General features: G+C 45.3%; 1 protein-coding gene across 1 annotated transcript in view; it reads right to left on the bottom strand.

Annotated features, from left to right (window-relative positions):
• The window catches only part of ATP1A3 (ATPase Na+/K+ transporting subunit alpha 3), a 67365-nt gene that overhangs the window by 24612 nt on the left and 26828 nt on the right, over nt 1-15925 (bottom strand). Inside the window, exons 12-13 of the mRNA XM_048502323.1 lie at nt 3317-3509; nt 1383-1558 (exon numbers count right to left, since the gene is read on the bottom strand). Of these exons, the coding sequence (XP_048358280.1) occupies nt 1383-1558; nt 3317-3509 (369 nt within the window). The remainder of the gene's footprint in view (nt 1-1382; nt 1559-3316; nt 3510-15925) is intronic.

Genomic DNA, 15925 nt, shown 5'->3' with positions numbered 1-15925 from the left:
GGCCAAGTAAGTTGCTGTGCAGACAGCCTGGAATCGCCCCCCACTGAAGGGAACCGAGTCGACCTTAGCTCCCTTCTGTAGTGCGGAAAGCCCCAGAGTGACTATGTAAAAGGAACTTCAGAGACTTTGGCCATGTGGGCAGGATTCTCTTTTAGCAGAGACAGATGTGGCTTCACAGCAGGCAAAGTACCTACACCAGCACCACACGTTGTGGTGGCTACATCTCAGCCGCGGGCAAAGCACATCTCTATGAAGAAGCTTTGCTCGGGGTGAGAGGGGGGGGGCATTTTATTTATTTATTCATTTTATTTTTTTATTGTATCGTTTGAATTTTACAGTTTATAGTAATTTCCTTCTTCATACATTTTCAAACGATACTCCCCCCCCCTTTTTCCCCTCCCCCCATTACTTCTTCTTCCTAGTTTTGTCACACAAACAGCAGTGAGTTCGTTCTCTGTAGCCTCTTCTCCCATATTTCTTCATTGACTCGGGCTTCTTTCATCCAGTCTACGTATATTATCCATATCTTCAACATTTCATTCTGTTTATCTTGCCATGCCTTATTTTTGGTTAATATATCGAAAATATCAAGTGTCGCTTGTTCCCAGATATATTCTAGCCATTTCTGAAATGTCCATTTTTTCTTTTCTTTCCAGCCCAAGGCTATTGTTGCATGGGCTGCTTTAATCATTATTTTATACATATAACTATATTGTTTATCCACCCTTCTGTCTTCCATTACACCCATGAACATTAAGTCATTATTTAAATCAATATTTATCTTCACCAGTTTCTCGATATATATTAATACAGTTGTCCAAAATTTTTTCACTTCTGCACATTCTATCCACATATGGCTATAATATGCCTCTTGGTCTCCACAGTGCCAGCATTTAGAACTAAGTCCTTTAATCATATATGCTAGTTGTTTTGGTGTTCTATACCATTTTAATATCACTGTTCTTTCCAACTCCATATATTTCTCAATCTTTATATTTTTCCAACTGTCTATTAATTTTTCAGTATTACCAATGTCTAGAAATCCTTCCTTCTCCCATTTTTGTTTCAATATTCTTATCATGAATTCCTTATCATCTACCATATGTTTGTATATATGCCCTAGAATTTCCCCTTTGTGTTTTCCATATAGTTCCAGACATGTCGACATTATACATTCTCCTTTTATCCGTGAAAACTTTATCCTTTCCCAAATGCCTCTCAAAACCAACCAGTTCTCGTTTCTTCCTATCTCTATAAATTTTTGTAATGGGCATTTTATTTTATTTATTTATTTATTTTGTATACCGCCCTCCCCCGAGGGGCTCAGATTTTAGATTGCAGCCCTGGCACCTTGGCTTCCTGACAGGCTCGGCCAACCTTACCTTGATGCCAGCACTTCGGCATTTACCGACAGCATCGGGCACGGCCGCTCGGGGAGGGTCGATCATGGACATGAGTCCCACGAAGCAGAGGTTGTCGATGGTGAAGTTGACGTCGTCACAGTCAAAGGCGAACCCCTTAGGGTACTGCTCCTCAGGCAGGTAATAATGGCAGAAACCTAAACGGGGAGAAGGCAGAAGTTTTGGGAGCCCCTTCCAAATCGGAATGACTGGGTGCTAACCCAGAGATTCCGCCTCTTTAAGGGCTTGGAACCGGCTCCACACTCACACATCAGAACATCAGAACATAAGAAAGACCCTGCTGGATCAGACCAGAGTCCATCTAGTCCAGCACTCTGCTACCCTGTTTCCCTGAAAATAAGACATCCTCTGAAAATAAGACGTAGCAGAGGTTTTGCTGAAGTGCTAAATGTAAAGCATCCCCCAAAAGTAAGACGTAGCCAAGTTTTTGGTTGGAAGCATGACCGTCGACCAGAGCATGCAGCTGTGGAGTGGAAAAATAAGACATCCCCTGAAAATAAGGCATAGCACATCTTTGGGAGCAAAAATTAATATAAGACACTGTCTTATTTTCGGGGAAACACGGCACTCGTAGTGGCCCACCAGGTGCCTTTGGGAGCTCACCTGCAGGAGGTGAAAGCAATGGGCTTCTGCTGCTGCTGCTCCCGAGCACCTGGTCTGCTAAGGCATTTGCCACCTCAGATCAAGAAGGATCAAGATTGGTAGCCATAGGTCGACTTCTCCTCCATAAATCTGTCCAAGCCATTCATGGGTGGAAAAATACAGGCAAGCCCTCTTTTAAAACCTAGCCCCTGAGTTGCTACAAAGATCAGCTTTTCTCTTGGGGGAAAAAAATCTTTTCCTTTCTGAGATGACAGTTTTAGAGTAGGGTTGCCAGCCTCCAGGTGGGGCCTGGAGATCTCCTAATGTTACAACTGATCTCCAGACAACAGAAATCGGTTCCCCTGGACTCAGAAAACGGCTGGTTTGGAAGGTGGACTCTATGGCATTAACTCTTGCCCTCCTCAAACTCTGCCCTCCTCGAGCACCACCCCCAGGCTCCAGGAATTTCCCATCTCAGAGTTGGCAACCGTATTTCAGAGGGTTGCTGTGTTCACATCCAGTAGCACTCTTAGATACCAACACGATTGGGGGGGGGGGGGGTTGAACATCTGATGGACAGAGCTTTGACTCTCAAAAGTTAATACCCTCAAATATCATGTTGGTCTGTAAAGTACTACTGGGCCTTAATCTAGCTGTTCTTCCTTTCTGAGAAGAAGAAGAAGAAGAAGAAGAAGAAGAAGAAGAAGAAGAAGAAGAAGAAGAAGAAGAAGAAGAAGAAGAAGAAGAAGAAGAAGAAGAAGAAGAAGAAGAAGAAGAAGAAGAAGAAGAGGAGGAGGAGGAGGAGGAGGAGGAGAGGAGGAGGAGGAGGAGGAGGAGGAGGAGGAGGAGGAGGAGGAGGAGGAGGAGGAGGAGGAGGAGGAGAAGGAGAAGGAGGAGAAGAAGAAGAAGAAAAAGAGGAGGAGGAGGAGTTTGGATTTATATCCTGCTTTCCTCAACCGTAAGAAGTCTCAAAGGGCTGACAAAACTCCTTTGCTTCCCCCTCCCCACAACTGACACCTTATGAGGGAGATGGGGCTGAGAGTTCAGAGAGAACTGTGACTAGCCCATGGTCAACCAGCAGGCTTCAAGTGTAGAGCAAACAAATCAGTATCACCAGGTCAGAGTCCGCCACACAGGTAGAGGAGTGGGGAATCAAACCCAGTTCTCTAGATCAGAGTCCACCTGCTCTTAACCACTATTCCATGCCTATGAAAACTTTGCAGGTAAAAAAAAAATAACGCATTTCTGCCTGTTTGCACTGTCCCCCTGCTTCCCCCAGGTTGTCTGGCCTCTTTTGCCAGGTGTCTCCTTACCCAGCACGCGCTCGCCAAGTCCTCCTAGCTCCAGGTAGGCGTTTTGGAAAGCTTCTTTCATCTCCTCATCCAGCTGCTGCTCTTTGCCCTGGAGGATGATGGTGGAGCATCGGTCCAAGATGCGCTCGGGGGCTCCCTTCATGACCAACAGGTAACGGTTATCATTGGGGTCTTCCGTCTCGTGAATGGAGAGCTGTTGGAAGGAAAAGAGCACCCTCTGAAGTCAAGTAGGACTTCCACATCCACAAATCACAGAGCTCAACGGATAAAGACCCCCCCCCCAATTTCTTTTTAAAATTTTTAAATATAGTTTATTTATACTTATTGCAGCAGACAAATAACAAGCAAGCCAGCCTGTATTGGCATAGACCAGGGGTAGGGAACCTGGGGCTCTCCAGATGTTCAGGAACTACAATTCCCATCAGCCTCTGTCAGCATGGCCAATTAGCCATGCTGGTAGGGGCTGATGGGAATTGTAGTTCCTGAACATCTGGAGAGCCGCAGGTTCCCTACCCCTGGCATAGACAACAGTAAGTGTCTGCAAAGAATGTGGGATGGGGTACCCCCTTTGAGGGTCCATACCTTTGGACTCCCTAAACCAAACTGCACCAAACTTGGGGGGTCCCATCAGGACAGTTTCTAGATGATACCCTGACATTTTGGTGCTGATACATCCAAAAATGCGCCCCCTTCAGGAACAGAAATTTGCCCAAGAATCTTTGTTCTGCATTGAGTTTTCTGTATTGCTGTCAATGGGGGTTGCAGGCTGGGGGGGACACATTTCTCAAAACTTTCAGGGTCTCATCAGGAGACTGCCCTGATGATACTCCCCAGGTTTGGTGCAGTTTGGTTCAGGGGGGCCAACGTTATGGACCCTCAAAACTGTAGTCGCCATCTCCTATTAGCTCCCATTGCAAGCCTTTATTGGCATAGACAACAGTACAACAATAATTTAAAAACGGATTAAAAAGCATATACAATACAGGAAATAAATGTTAGGTCAAAGGAAATCTACTGGCGTTCAGTAATTTCCAGGAGAAAGTCTGTCACTATCATACAGAGAGAAGGATCAGGATTGTCCAACAAGTAGTGTAATCTAATTAAATCGGGGTCGAGTAGGACTTCCACATCCACAAATCACAGAGCTCAACAGATAAAGACCTCCCTCACCCAATTTCTTTTTAAAAAAATTTTAAATATAGTTTATTTATACTTATTGCAGCAGACAAATAAACAAAACAAGAATTGAACAAATCGCAAAACAAAATATAACAATCACTCTTTGGTAATTACTTTTTGATCTGATCTTATATAGATAACTCTACCTAACATACGATAGCTAAAAAAGAAAGAAATAGAGATAAATGAAAAAGTTAGATCAAAGAAGAAGAAACAGCATAGAGCAGAAAGAAAGAGAAATCCTATCCAAGAAGAATAAACCTAAGTAGATATCCATATAGCTATTCAAAACTATTTTCAATAGAAAAAAGGAAACAAGAATTAAAACCTGTAATTGAATTAGTATTAGGAGATGGAGGGAAGTCATATTATATGTTATCTGTGTAATAATATATTGTGTAATTTTATTAACACATGTGGTGTAATTGTTATAAATTCCTGTTTCCCCCCACCCAATTTCTCCTGCCCCCCAGCGAGGCTAACTAGCCAAACTATGCAATATGCAAAATCAGTTGCTGAGATTCCATATGGTTTGACTCCAGTGCAATTTGTGGGGAGATTCCTTAGGCAACCCCCTTTCCTTGCTTGTAGTAAGCTAATCAATCAGGGAAAGTGCTATGCTAAACCTCTCTCCCTTAAGCACTGTATTTTCTACATGCAATGCAACAAGACAACAAGTTTTGAGTCCGTATTTACTCCCTCATGTTGATCCAAAGGGGAGAGACGTAGGTTCCCCCAAGCAGTGGGAGAATGCCCAACCCCTCTTTTAACCAGACCTAGACAAGGGGCACCCTTTTTCTGGGGAATATCTACTGCAGCTCTGAACAGTGCTGAGGAGGGGAATGGAGCCCGGGGCAAAATGATGCCCTCCCAGTGCGCCCCCCGCTCCTTCCCCCACATGCCTCACTTACCTTTTAAAAGGTAAAAGTCAGCAATTCTCCGCACCACCCCACTCCCTACACATGCGCCCGGGGCATTTGTCCCCCCTCCCATCCCGTGGTAGCTCCGCCTTTGGCTCGGAATGTACCATGTAAAACCCTTCCACACCAGCAAGCTGCCTGTGTCCAAATGGCACAATATGAACACACTGTTATCTGTTGACAATCCCACACTGGCCCATGTCCGAATTGATTGCCACTGTGACTGAAGTTGCACAGAAAGGGGCAGCTGGATCTAATCCCAGATGCGTGAACTCTAGTTGAGCTTCCACGGTACCATGAAAAAAGGACTCAGAACATACCCAGAGGCACTCTTGCGTACAATAGCTCCTTGAGTTCCAAAACTGGCATTGGTTTACCTCTTAAAGGTACAAGATGATAAGCACAGCCTTTACCACCTTAAAGGTACAATAAGGTAAGCACAGCCTTGACCACCTTCCAGTGGTACCTTTTAAATGTACAGTACAGTAAGCACAGCCTTGACCACCTTTCAGTGGTACCTTTTAAAGGTACAATACGGTAAGCACAGCCTTGACCACCTTCCAGTGGTACCTTTTAAAGGTACAATACGGTAAGCACAGCCTTGACCACCTTCCAGTGGTACATTTTAAAGGTACAATACGGTAAGCACAGCCTTTACCACCTTCCAGTGGTACCTCTTAAAGGTACAATACGGTAAGCACAGCCTTGACCACCTTCCAGTTACAGACCAGACTGCTCATTATAGTCAAAAGTTACTATAGCAAAGGCCAAATGAGGTGTGGTAAGATCTGATAGCTAATGATCCAAAAGTTAAAGCCTTTTATTTACCAATTTTACTGCTGCTCTGGGCCTATCATTCTTTTAAAATATTTTATAGTCCTTTTAATAATTTTTTAAGCTTTTGTTCCTTTTTAATACTGATCCCATTGTTTTATGTTTCCATTTTTTTATATTTCCAATTTCTTATTATCAGTAGGGTTTTTAAAGACCTATATATTTACAATTTTGAAGCATTTCTCCTTTTAGTCATATTTTATTTACCTTCTGCTAGATTCTGCTGGTCTGTGACTGTAATAAAGATTGGTTGGTTGGTTGGTGTGGCAGGCAGATTCACCAGTGACCACCCATTTGTCGTTCAGAGCCAGCGTGGTGTAGTGGTTAAGAGCAGGTGCACTCTAATCAGGGGAACTGGGTTTAATTCCGCGCTCTGCCACTTGAGCTGTGGAAGCTTATCTGGTGAACTAGATTAGTTTGTGCACTCCAACGCATGCCAGCTGGGTGACCTTGGGCTAGTCACAGTTTTTCGTAGCTCTCTCAGCCCCACCTACCTCACAGGGTGTTTGTTGTGAGGAGGGAAAGGAAAGGAGTTTGTAAACCCTTTTGAGTCTCCTTACAGGAGAGAAAGCGGGGAGAATATGAATCCAACTTTTCTTCTCTAAAGTAGCATAGTCCTTTCCCTGATGGGCTAGCTTACTGCAAGCGAGATATGGGGGGTTGGGGCAGTCTATTTTTTAAAATGAAAACATGGGCAAGGGGAGATAAATGTTGCCCCTTTCCACGCCCAACTTCACTGTACTTTTTGGGTGTTTGCAGTTTTCTCCCACCCCACCAAAACTCAAAGGTGGCTCAGGAGGGCACTAGGATTTGTTCCCCTCATCTTTGACTTCAGTTGGCAGATTTCCCCCATCACATCCATTTTGACTCTAAAGCTAGTTATAACCAGTGTGACACAGTGGTTAGAGCAGTGGTTCTCAACCTGTGGGTCACGACCCCTTTGGGGGTCAAACGACCCTTTCACAGGGGTCACCTAAGACTCTCTGCATCAGTGTTCTCCATTCACCCCACAGGATTGTTTTGGGGGATCAGAGATCGATACAAGCTGCTTTGAACGAGAAAGGCAGGGATAAATCAATCAATAACAACGTCAGCGTTATTACTGCGTCCAATACTGGGGGCCCCTCCGGGGAAGGGGCGTGTGTCTGATTCCTCTCTGCAGCTGATTCCAGAAGAGAGATGGACATCTGACCACGTTCAGTCTCTTCGTCATGCCAATAATGGTTTCTTTCCAACTTAGTCTCAGTGGTTTATACCAGTGGTTCTCAACCTGGGGGTCGGGACCCCTTTGGGGGTCGAACGACCTTTTCCCAGGGGTCGCCTAAGACTCTCTGCATCAGTGTTCTCCATCTGTAAAGTGGATAAATGTTAGGGTTGGGGGTCACCACAACATGAGGAACTGTATTAAAGGGTCGCGGCATCAGGAAGGTTGAGAACCACTGGGTTATTAGAGGGTCAGAACAGAATCCAGAAGACCCAAATTCAACTCCCCACTGTACCACGGAAGCTTGCTGAGTGACTCTGGACTAGTCACACCCTCTCAGCCTAACCTACCTCGTGGTGTTGTTGTTGTGAGGATAAAATGGGAGAGAGGTGAACGATTTTGTGTCACCATTAAGGAAGAAAAGCAGTGTATAAATGGAGCAGTAAATAAATTAATTAATTGAAACAAATGACCTGGGCGTGTTTTTCCAGGAGATCTGTTCCATTATTTGTATTTATAATTTTATCCCACTTTTTAACCTTTTTGGTCTCAAAGCAGTGGCGTGGTGGCTAAGAGCAGTGGCTAAGACCAGGTGCACTCTGATCTGGAGGAACCGGGTTTGATTCCCCGCTCTGCCCCTTGAGTTGTGGAGGCTTATCTGGGGAATTCAGATTAGCCTGTGCACTCCCACACACGCCAGCTGGGTGACCTTGGGCTAGTCACAGCTTCTCGGAGCTCTCTCAGCCCCACCTACCTCACAGGGTGTTTGTTGTGAGGGGGGAAGGGCAAGGAGTTTGTAAGCCCCTTTGAGTCTCCTACAGGAGAGAAAGGGGGGATATAAATCCAAACTCTTCTTCTTCTTCCACCATTTTCAACAGCGGCCCTGTGAGGTAAGCCCAGCTGAGAGAAATTGTTACAGGCCTAATATCATCCAGCAGGCTTTAGTGGCAGAGCAGCCGTTTGAACCCAGGCCACCTAAGAGCCTGGTCCGCCATTCCACCTACCACATACCTCTGCAAATAGCCAAGATGACTTCCTTCTTATATTTCATCGCAAACTGGGTTTCAGCTTCCTTTTTTTTAAAAAAAAATCTGCATTTATCACATGCTGTTCTGGGGACCGGAATGATATCAGTACTTTCCAGATAACCACATTCTGACTCAGAATCACATTGGTGCGCAGCACATGATTTAGACTGCATGAGATAAACAAGGGCTTGCCCTGAGAGAAGATGTGCTTTTGAAAGATCCCCTCGAGAGTCTGACCAGCAGCAGTAATGTTTAGGAAATACAGCCAGAATCTCTGCTTCATTTCTATACCCTTGAAAACACATAAGAACATAAGAACGAGCCTGCTGGATCAGACCAGAGTCCATCTAGTCCAGCACTCTGCTACTCGCAGTGGCCCACCAGGTGCCTTTGGGAGCTCACCTGCAGGATGGGAAAGCAATGGCCTTCTGCTGCTGCTGCTCCTGAGCAGCTGGTCTGCTAAGGCATTTGCAATCTGAGATCAAGGAGGATCAAGATTGGTAGCCATAGATCGACTTCTCCTCCATAAATCTGTCCAAGCCCTTTTCAAAGCTATCCAGGTTAGTGGCCATCACCACCTCCTGTGGCATCATATTCCAAACACCATAAGAACATAAGAACATAAGAACGAGCCTGCTGGATCCGACCAGAGTCCATCTAGTCCAGCACTCTGCTACTCGCAGTGGCCCACCAGGTGCCTTTGGGAGCTCACATGTGAAAGCAATGGCCTTCTGCTGCTGCTGCTGCTCCTGAGCACCTGGTCTGCTAAGGCATTTGCAATCTGAGATCAAGGAGGATCAAGATTGGTAGCCATAGATCGACTTCTCCATAAATCTGTCCAAGCCCTTTTTAAAGCTATCCAGGTTAGTGGCCATCACCACCTCCTGTGGCAGCATATTCCAAACACCAATCACACGTTGTGTTTCCTTTTATTAGTCCTAATTCTTCCCCCCAACATTTTCAATGTATGCCCCCTGGTTCTAGCATTGTGAGAAAGAGAGAAAAATTTCTCTCTGTCAACATTTTCTACCCCATGCATAATTTTATAGACTTCAATTCCAAACACCAATCACACGTTGCATGAAAAAAATGTTTCCTTTTATTAGTCCTAATTCTTCCCCCCGCCCCCCCCCCCCAGCATTTTCAATGTATGCCCCCTGGTTCTAATATGGTGGTAAGATCTGATAGTTAAGCCTCATTTTTACATTTCACTAAAATGTGCTCTGGCCACGAGAGGCCAGACAGAGTTACTCGGGGGGGGGGGCAGGTGGCTCACTGGCCATTTCCAGTCTAAATTAGAGACATAAACCTAGGCTAGCTGCCATTCATTCTATGCACAGATAGATTTTTTAAAAATCACAAATTGTGCAGAAAAATGCGGCCACTCGGAAAGCGGGAGGGGGGATGCCATCTGTAGTTGGAGGTACATTGAGGTCCCTCTGTTTTTTGCTTTTATTGTTCGAGGAAGCCGCTGGCCAAGGGGGCATTGGGTCCCAGAGGCTGTTTTTTAATTTGGTTACTGGGACATCTCATGGGCAAGTTCCAATCCAATCCAAAAACCTTTATTAGGCATAAACCAGAAGTACCATACATTCCAAGTACAAAAACAGGATCATTGTTACATATCATGTAGAACGCGGATTAAAAATGTAGCAACTGCTTCAGAAATTTCTACATTAGGGCTGTTCAGTAGCTTAGACGTTTTTAGTTTGTCTGAGAGAAACATAAATTCTAGAGGCAGTAAAGCTCCCAGATCGGTTCTAATATCATTATACCTCGAACAGTAAAGCAGGATATGAGGGATTGAGTCCATAGTGTTGGGACAGTACCGACAACAACGCTCACTTTGTGGGATGTTAAGGAAACCACCTTGAAGGTAGACAGAGGGGAATGAGTTGCACCTTGCTCTGGTCATGACCCATCTGCACTTATAATTAACAAGCTGTTCTAAATATACAGCAGGGCTAGATTTCGGGGGGGTGATCCCAAAGGATAGAGGGGAACAGGAGCTTTGTGCAGCGCTCAGGAGAGATTGGTATTCCTGGTCGTACAGTCTGATTTTTAGATGATGGTAAATGTCCGTGGCGGTAAGCATATGAAGAGACTTCCATGAGAAACCCAAGGAGAAGATTTTTTTCCCCCCAATATGGAGCCACCACTTCGAAAGCTGAAGCTTCCTCATTTCTAGCAAAGATAAACTTTTGGGATCTGTGCAGAAGCAGAGACGCAGCCAAAACTTAAACGTTACAGCCCATGCCCTAGTTTCTAATAAATGTTGTCATGGGCAAGTTAACAGGACTAGGAAATCCAGACTCGAATGAAACACGGCCAGGGTCGCCTCTACGGTGACTGGGAATGGGGGGAGGCGGTGGGACGGGAGACAGCGCTCAGCGTCCTTCCAAGCAGAAATGGTTTTGGCCCGCAGATACGGCCACCTCTCACTCCCCCCCCCTTTCCTGGCACTGCCCATCAAGGCCAATCATTCCAGACTGCTGCCCATCAGGAATCCTGGCTAATCCTCCCCCAGCTGTCATCGACAAGGACGGGATTAAGTTGACAGGCCTGAGAATCCGGGAAACTGTTTTGGGATCACGCCATCCTGTCCATGGGAACAGCACAGTGCGGAGTCTTGTCGAGAGGGGATTCCCCAACTAAAAAGGTTTCCAAGAGCAGGGTGGGAGTTCCTCAGGGCCAGATTTACCTACAAGGCTTGGCGGAAGTCTAGGGCGTCAGCATCTAGGGGCCCTCCAGCCAAGCTGTATGATATTTTTGACACTGTCTTATAGACCTTTCTTACACCTGCCGTCATAACTCATTGTAGTCTGTAAACAACCCTTCGGTGATTTCCCTTGCCCTCCATTTCAGAATAATACTGAAAACTCAACAGTAGCAATGAAGAAGAAGAAGAAGAAGAAGAAGAAGAAGAAGAAGAAGAAGAAGAAGAAGAAGAAGAAGAAGAAGAAGAAGAAGAAGAAGAAGAAGAAGAAGAACTCTTTATCTCCTGTAGGAGACTCAAAGGGGCTTACAATCTCCTTGCCCTTCCCCCCTCACAACAAACACCCTGTGAGGTAGGTGGGGCTGAGAGAGCTCCGAAGAACTGTGACTAGCCCAAGGTCACCCAGGTGGCGTGTGTGGGAGTGTACAGGCTAATCTGAATTCCCCAGATAAGCCTCCACAGCTCAGGCGGCAGAGTGGAGAATCAAACCCGGTTCCTCCGGGTTAGATATACGAGCTCTTAACCTCCTACGCCACTGCTGCTCCTGAAAACTCAACAGTAGCAATTGACTTCTGTATTGTATTGCTTTTGTCTTTCCGGGACTTCACTGAAGCGGACCCCATTTTGTAAGAATGCCCCTTCGTGTTTTTCTTTCTAGTAAATGTTGAAGATTAATTTTACTTTTCGATCCAAGTATGTGAATCTTACTCCTTTACATTTACCCAATCTCCCCGATTTAATTAGATTACACTACTTGCTGGACAATCCTGGTCCTTCTCTCTGTATGACAGTGGCAGTCTTTCTCCTGGAAATTACTAAACGCCAGTAGATTTCCTTCGACCTAACATTTATTCCCTGTATTGTATATGCTCTTTAAATCCATTTTTATTATTGTTGTACTGTTGTCTATGCCAAAAAAGGCTTGCTAAACTAAAATTTTACTTTTCCTTTTTGGATTCTAATCAGAGTATGAACCAAAGGTTTGAAAGTGTTTGCAAAATTTGGTCATGGCAAAAGTTTTTCACAGTGTTGATTTTATGCATTTTTTTTTCAATCACTACGGTATTTAACAATGTCTTATATCCTTTAGGAGGAGGAATTGTGAACTGCAGAACTGAGGAATTTTAAACACCCCTCATCATCCTCAGCTTTACTCAATTTTGTTTGAAACACTCTTCTGTCTTCCTGTATTCGTGAGGGGGGGATTGGGAGGGCCCTCACAAGTGGAATGGACTTGGGCCGCTCTTCATCTAAATCTGCGCCTGGAGGTCTTGCTCTACTGCCTGCAAAGGTGGACGGAAGGAGTAGATACTCAGAGGCAGAGGTGGGATCCAGCAGGTTCTCACCAGTTCCCGAGAGTGGGTTACTAATTATTTGTGTGTGCCGAGAGGGAGTTACTAATTGGGTCCGCTTTCCCATCTCCACGCCCTCACCTCCCCGAGAGGCTTCCTGCCTTTGAACGTGAAGGTTCCATATAGCAATTGTGACTAATAATGTAACTCCCTGAACTGGGTTAATCCCTTTCAGGTACTGCAATTCATTGATTCTCAGCCTTTTGTACCTTTTATTTCACCAGTCTCTATCAAAGAACCTGTGTGTTTCACCATTGCTGTGTTCAGATTTGTGAGTTGGGGCATTTTCTATAATGTGATGATGATTTAGAAATGACCTGGTGCAAAAAGATTTTGGGGGGTCATGGTGGGGTGGCTGCCCATTGCACCCATTCCCCCTCGCAACTTTACACCTTTAGCACACTTGACATTGTCCATCCAAGTACTAGCCAGGACTGGCCCTGCTTGGCTCCAGAGATCAGAGGAGATCAGGATAGCCCGGGGCTACTGAAGGCTGGGTGTTTCCATAGCAATGGCAGTAAACAATCTTGCATCACAACACCTCTGTTGGGTCATCCTCACTGGCCATTTGGTCTGGTTAGGACTTTCCATACTGTTCATTTAAGCTCATCTTGGCAGGTAGGAAAGTCCTCCAAGGAAAGGTTCATGGACTTCTCTGCCCTTCCTGCAGAGAGTCCCTCTGCCGTTGGGGGTGGAAGCCAGAGACAGAAATCCAGTATTCCTCCTTGTATGGGATTATGCCTTGGCTTTCTTGCAGAATGCAAGGTGATTAAAGAGGCCCCTGTTTGCCTGCTCTGTTGTTTTCCTCTGCTTCCAGGCCAACCCTTTTTATACTGGATGGAGTTTTCCTTGGCCTTCTGGAGTGAGATCTTATTTCTCAAAACTGTTAGCTTTTTTGGCTTCCACAGTTGCAATTTCTGGTATTTTTACATGCATATAGGTGACACCGTAAGAGAATTTCATTTTAGGTGTCCATGTCACCCTTCGGGGGTGTCCGGATTATTTTTCTTTCTTCCTGAGACAGAGCAAATGTGCATCATTCCAGTGGTCTAAGCGCTGCATTTTTCTTAAGGTGCCCCTTAGGAATCTGAGCCTCCTTTTGGGAGCTGGTGTGATCTCAGATGCCTCCTCCCCTCTACGGTGGGACCTTGCTGTGTGGTATCTATTAGCCCCGGGCTAGCCTGATCTCCTCTGATCTCTGGAGCCAAGCAGGGCCAGTCCTGGCAAGTACTTGGATCAACAATGTCAAGTGTGCTAAAGTTGTGCAGTTGCGAGGGGGAATGGGTGCAAGCCTCCCAAGCCAGCTGACAGTTTTTTGTGCCATCCTAGATAGTTTGGAGGAGGGGTTAGGCCAGTGGTTCTCAACCCTTTAATACAGTTCCTCATGTTGTGGTGACCCCCAACCCTAACATTTATCCATTTTTCAGATGGAGAACACTGATGCAGAAAGTCTTAGGCAACCCCTGTGAAAGGGTCGTTCGACCCCCAAAGGGGTCCCAACCCACCAACACTATCCAACACTGTTGAACACTTACAAAAACTGAGTGCAACATGCACTACCTCAAAACTACAACAAACCATTGCACTCAAGCTGATGTGAAATAAAATGTTCTTTACTATTATGTATCCAGTTTTGTCGTCTTATTTCATTTCATATATCATCATATTACATACATAAATCCATAATCCATAAAGGATATCCGTCCATATTTCATACTTCCAAATTCATGATTCATAAGAACAAAAATTATTTTTTTCAGTCATCCATACACCAGAGTATATATGCTCTATTCCATCATTATCCAATTTTTTTGCAGCACACTTAAAAGTACCATATCAAAACAAACAGGAAACGCTTTGCGCATAAGCAGCGTTTTTTGACTACTTCTTCAGCAATATATGCTAATATATATAATTTTTATAGGCTTCCAACGGGTAATAATCTCTCCTCAGAGCTGTCACTCCCATCCTGCCTTCGGTTCTGTTCATTTGAGCTCATCATGGCAGGTAGGAAAGTCCTCCAAGGAAAGGTTCATGGACTTCTCTGACCAGTGGTCTAAGCGCTGCATTTTTCTTAAGGTGTCCCTTTGGAATCTGAGCCTCCTTTTGGAAGCTGGTGCAATCTCAGATGCCTCCTCCCCTCTATGGTGGGGCCTTGTTGTGGGCTAATATCTCCCAGTGGCTTCTGGTCTTCTGTAAATTAGTTTGTCATACCACGATGTGCCCCTAGACTCTAGAGCATTAGATCTACCTTGCTTTTCTCTTTTATTTTAGTGCAAAAAATTCCACATGCTTGTACCATACGGCATAATTATGTTTTCTTCACAGCTTTTAAAATTTTGCTGTCAATTACATTTGACTTATGGCAATTTTGCTGTCAATTACATTTGACTTATGGCAAACCCTGGTTGAGTTTTCAAGGTAAGAGACATTTGGAGGTGGTTTGACATCGCCTGCCTCTCCGGCACTGCCCTGGTATTCCTTGAAAGCCTTTCATCCGTACTAGCCAGGACCAGCCCTGCTTGGCTTCAGAGATGGCTGGGTATGGTTGGGGAGGGGGGGGATAATCAGGCTAACCTGAGGCTATTCAAGTGTAGGCGTTACCATAACGATGACAGTAAACAATCTTGCATCACAATACTTCTGTTGGGTCATCCTCACTGGCCATTTGGTCTGAGTAGGACTGGTCTTGCTGTTCATTTGAGCTCATCATGGCAGGTAGGAAAGTCCTCAAATGGATATTAGCAGCAAAGACTCCAGCCTGAAGCCCTCCTGCCACATCATGGGGGGGGTGAACCACATTAGCCAAATCTGCTGTTGTGTGAAGTGTGGAGGTCAAGGGTGAGAGCCCTCCCAGCTGCAAGGGATTCAGGCGGTCTTTATTTGTCAGCTGAGTGTTGCTGAGGGTCCTTTGAAGGTTCACCACCTCAATGTCCCACCCATCCATTTTCTTTTCCCCTGATAGATGAAGCGCATCTTACAGACAGGACTTTCAAGACCACCCCAGGAAGAGGGCCTAACCCTTCCTTCAACCTATCCAGGGTGGCGCAAAAAACTGTCAGCTGGCTTGGGAGGCTTGCACCCATTCCCCCTCGAAACTGCACAACTTTAGCACACTTGACATTGTCTATCCAAGTACTAGCCAGGACTGGCCCTGCTTGACTCCAGATATCAGAGGAGATCAGGCTAGCCTGGGGCTACTGAAGTCTGGGCGTTTCCATAGCGATGGCAGTAAACAATCTTGCATCACAACACCACTGTTGGGTCATCCTCACTGGCCATTTGGTCTGGTTAGGACTTTCCATACTGTTTATTTGAGCTCATCATGGCAGGTAGGAAAGTCCTCCTAGGAAAGGTTCATGGATTTCTCTGACAT

The sequence above is a fragment of the Sphaerodactylus townsendi genome, linkage group LG06, assembly GCF_021028975.2.
Source record: "Sphaerodactylus townsendi isolate TG3544 linkage group LG06, MPM_Stown_v2.3, whole genome shotgun sequence".
Classification (NCBI taxonomy): Eukaryota; Metazoa; Chordata; class Lepidosauria; order Squamata; family Sphaerodactylidae; genus Sphaerodactylus; species Sphaerodactylus townsendi.
The sequence above is the reverse complement of the archived record's forward strand: the minus strand, read 5'-3'. Positions and strand labels throughout refer to the sequence as shown.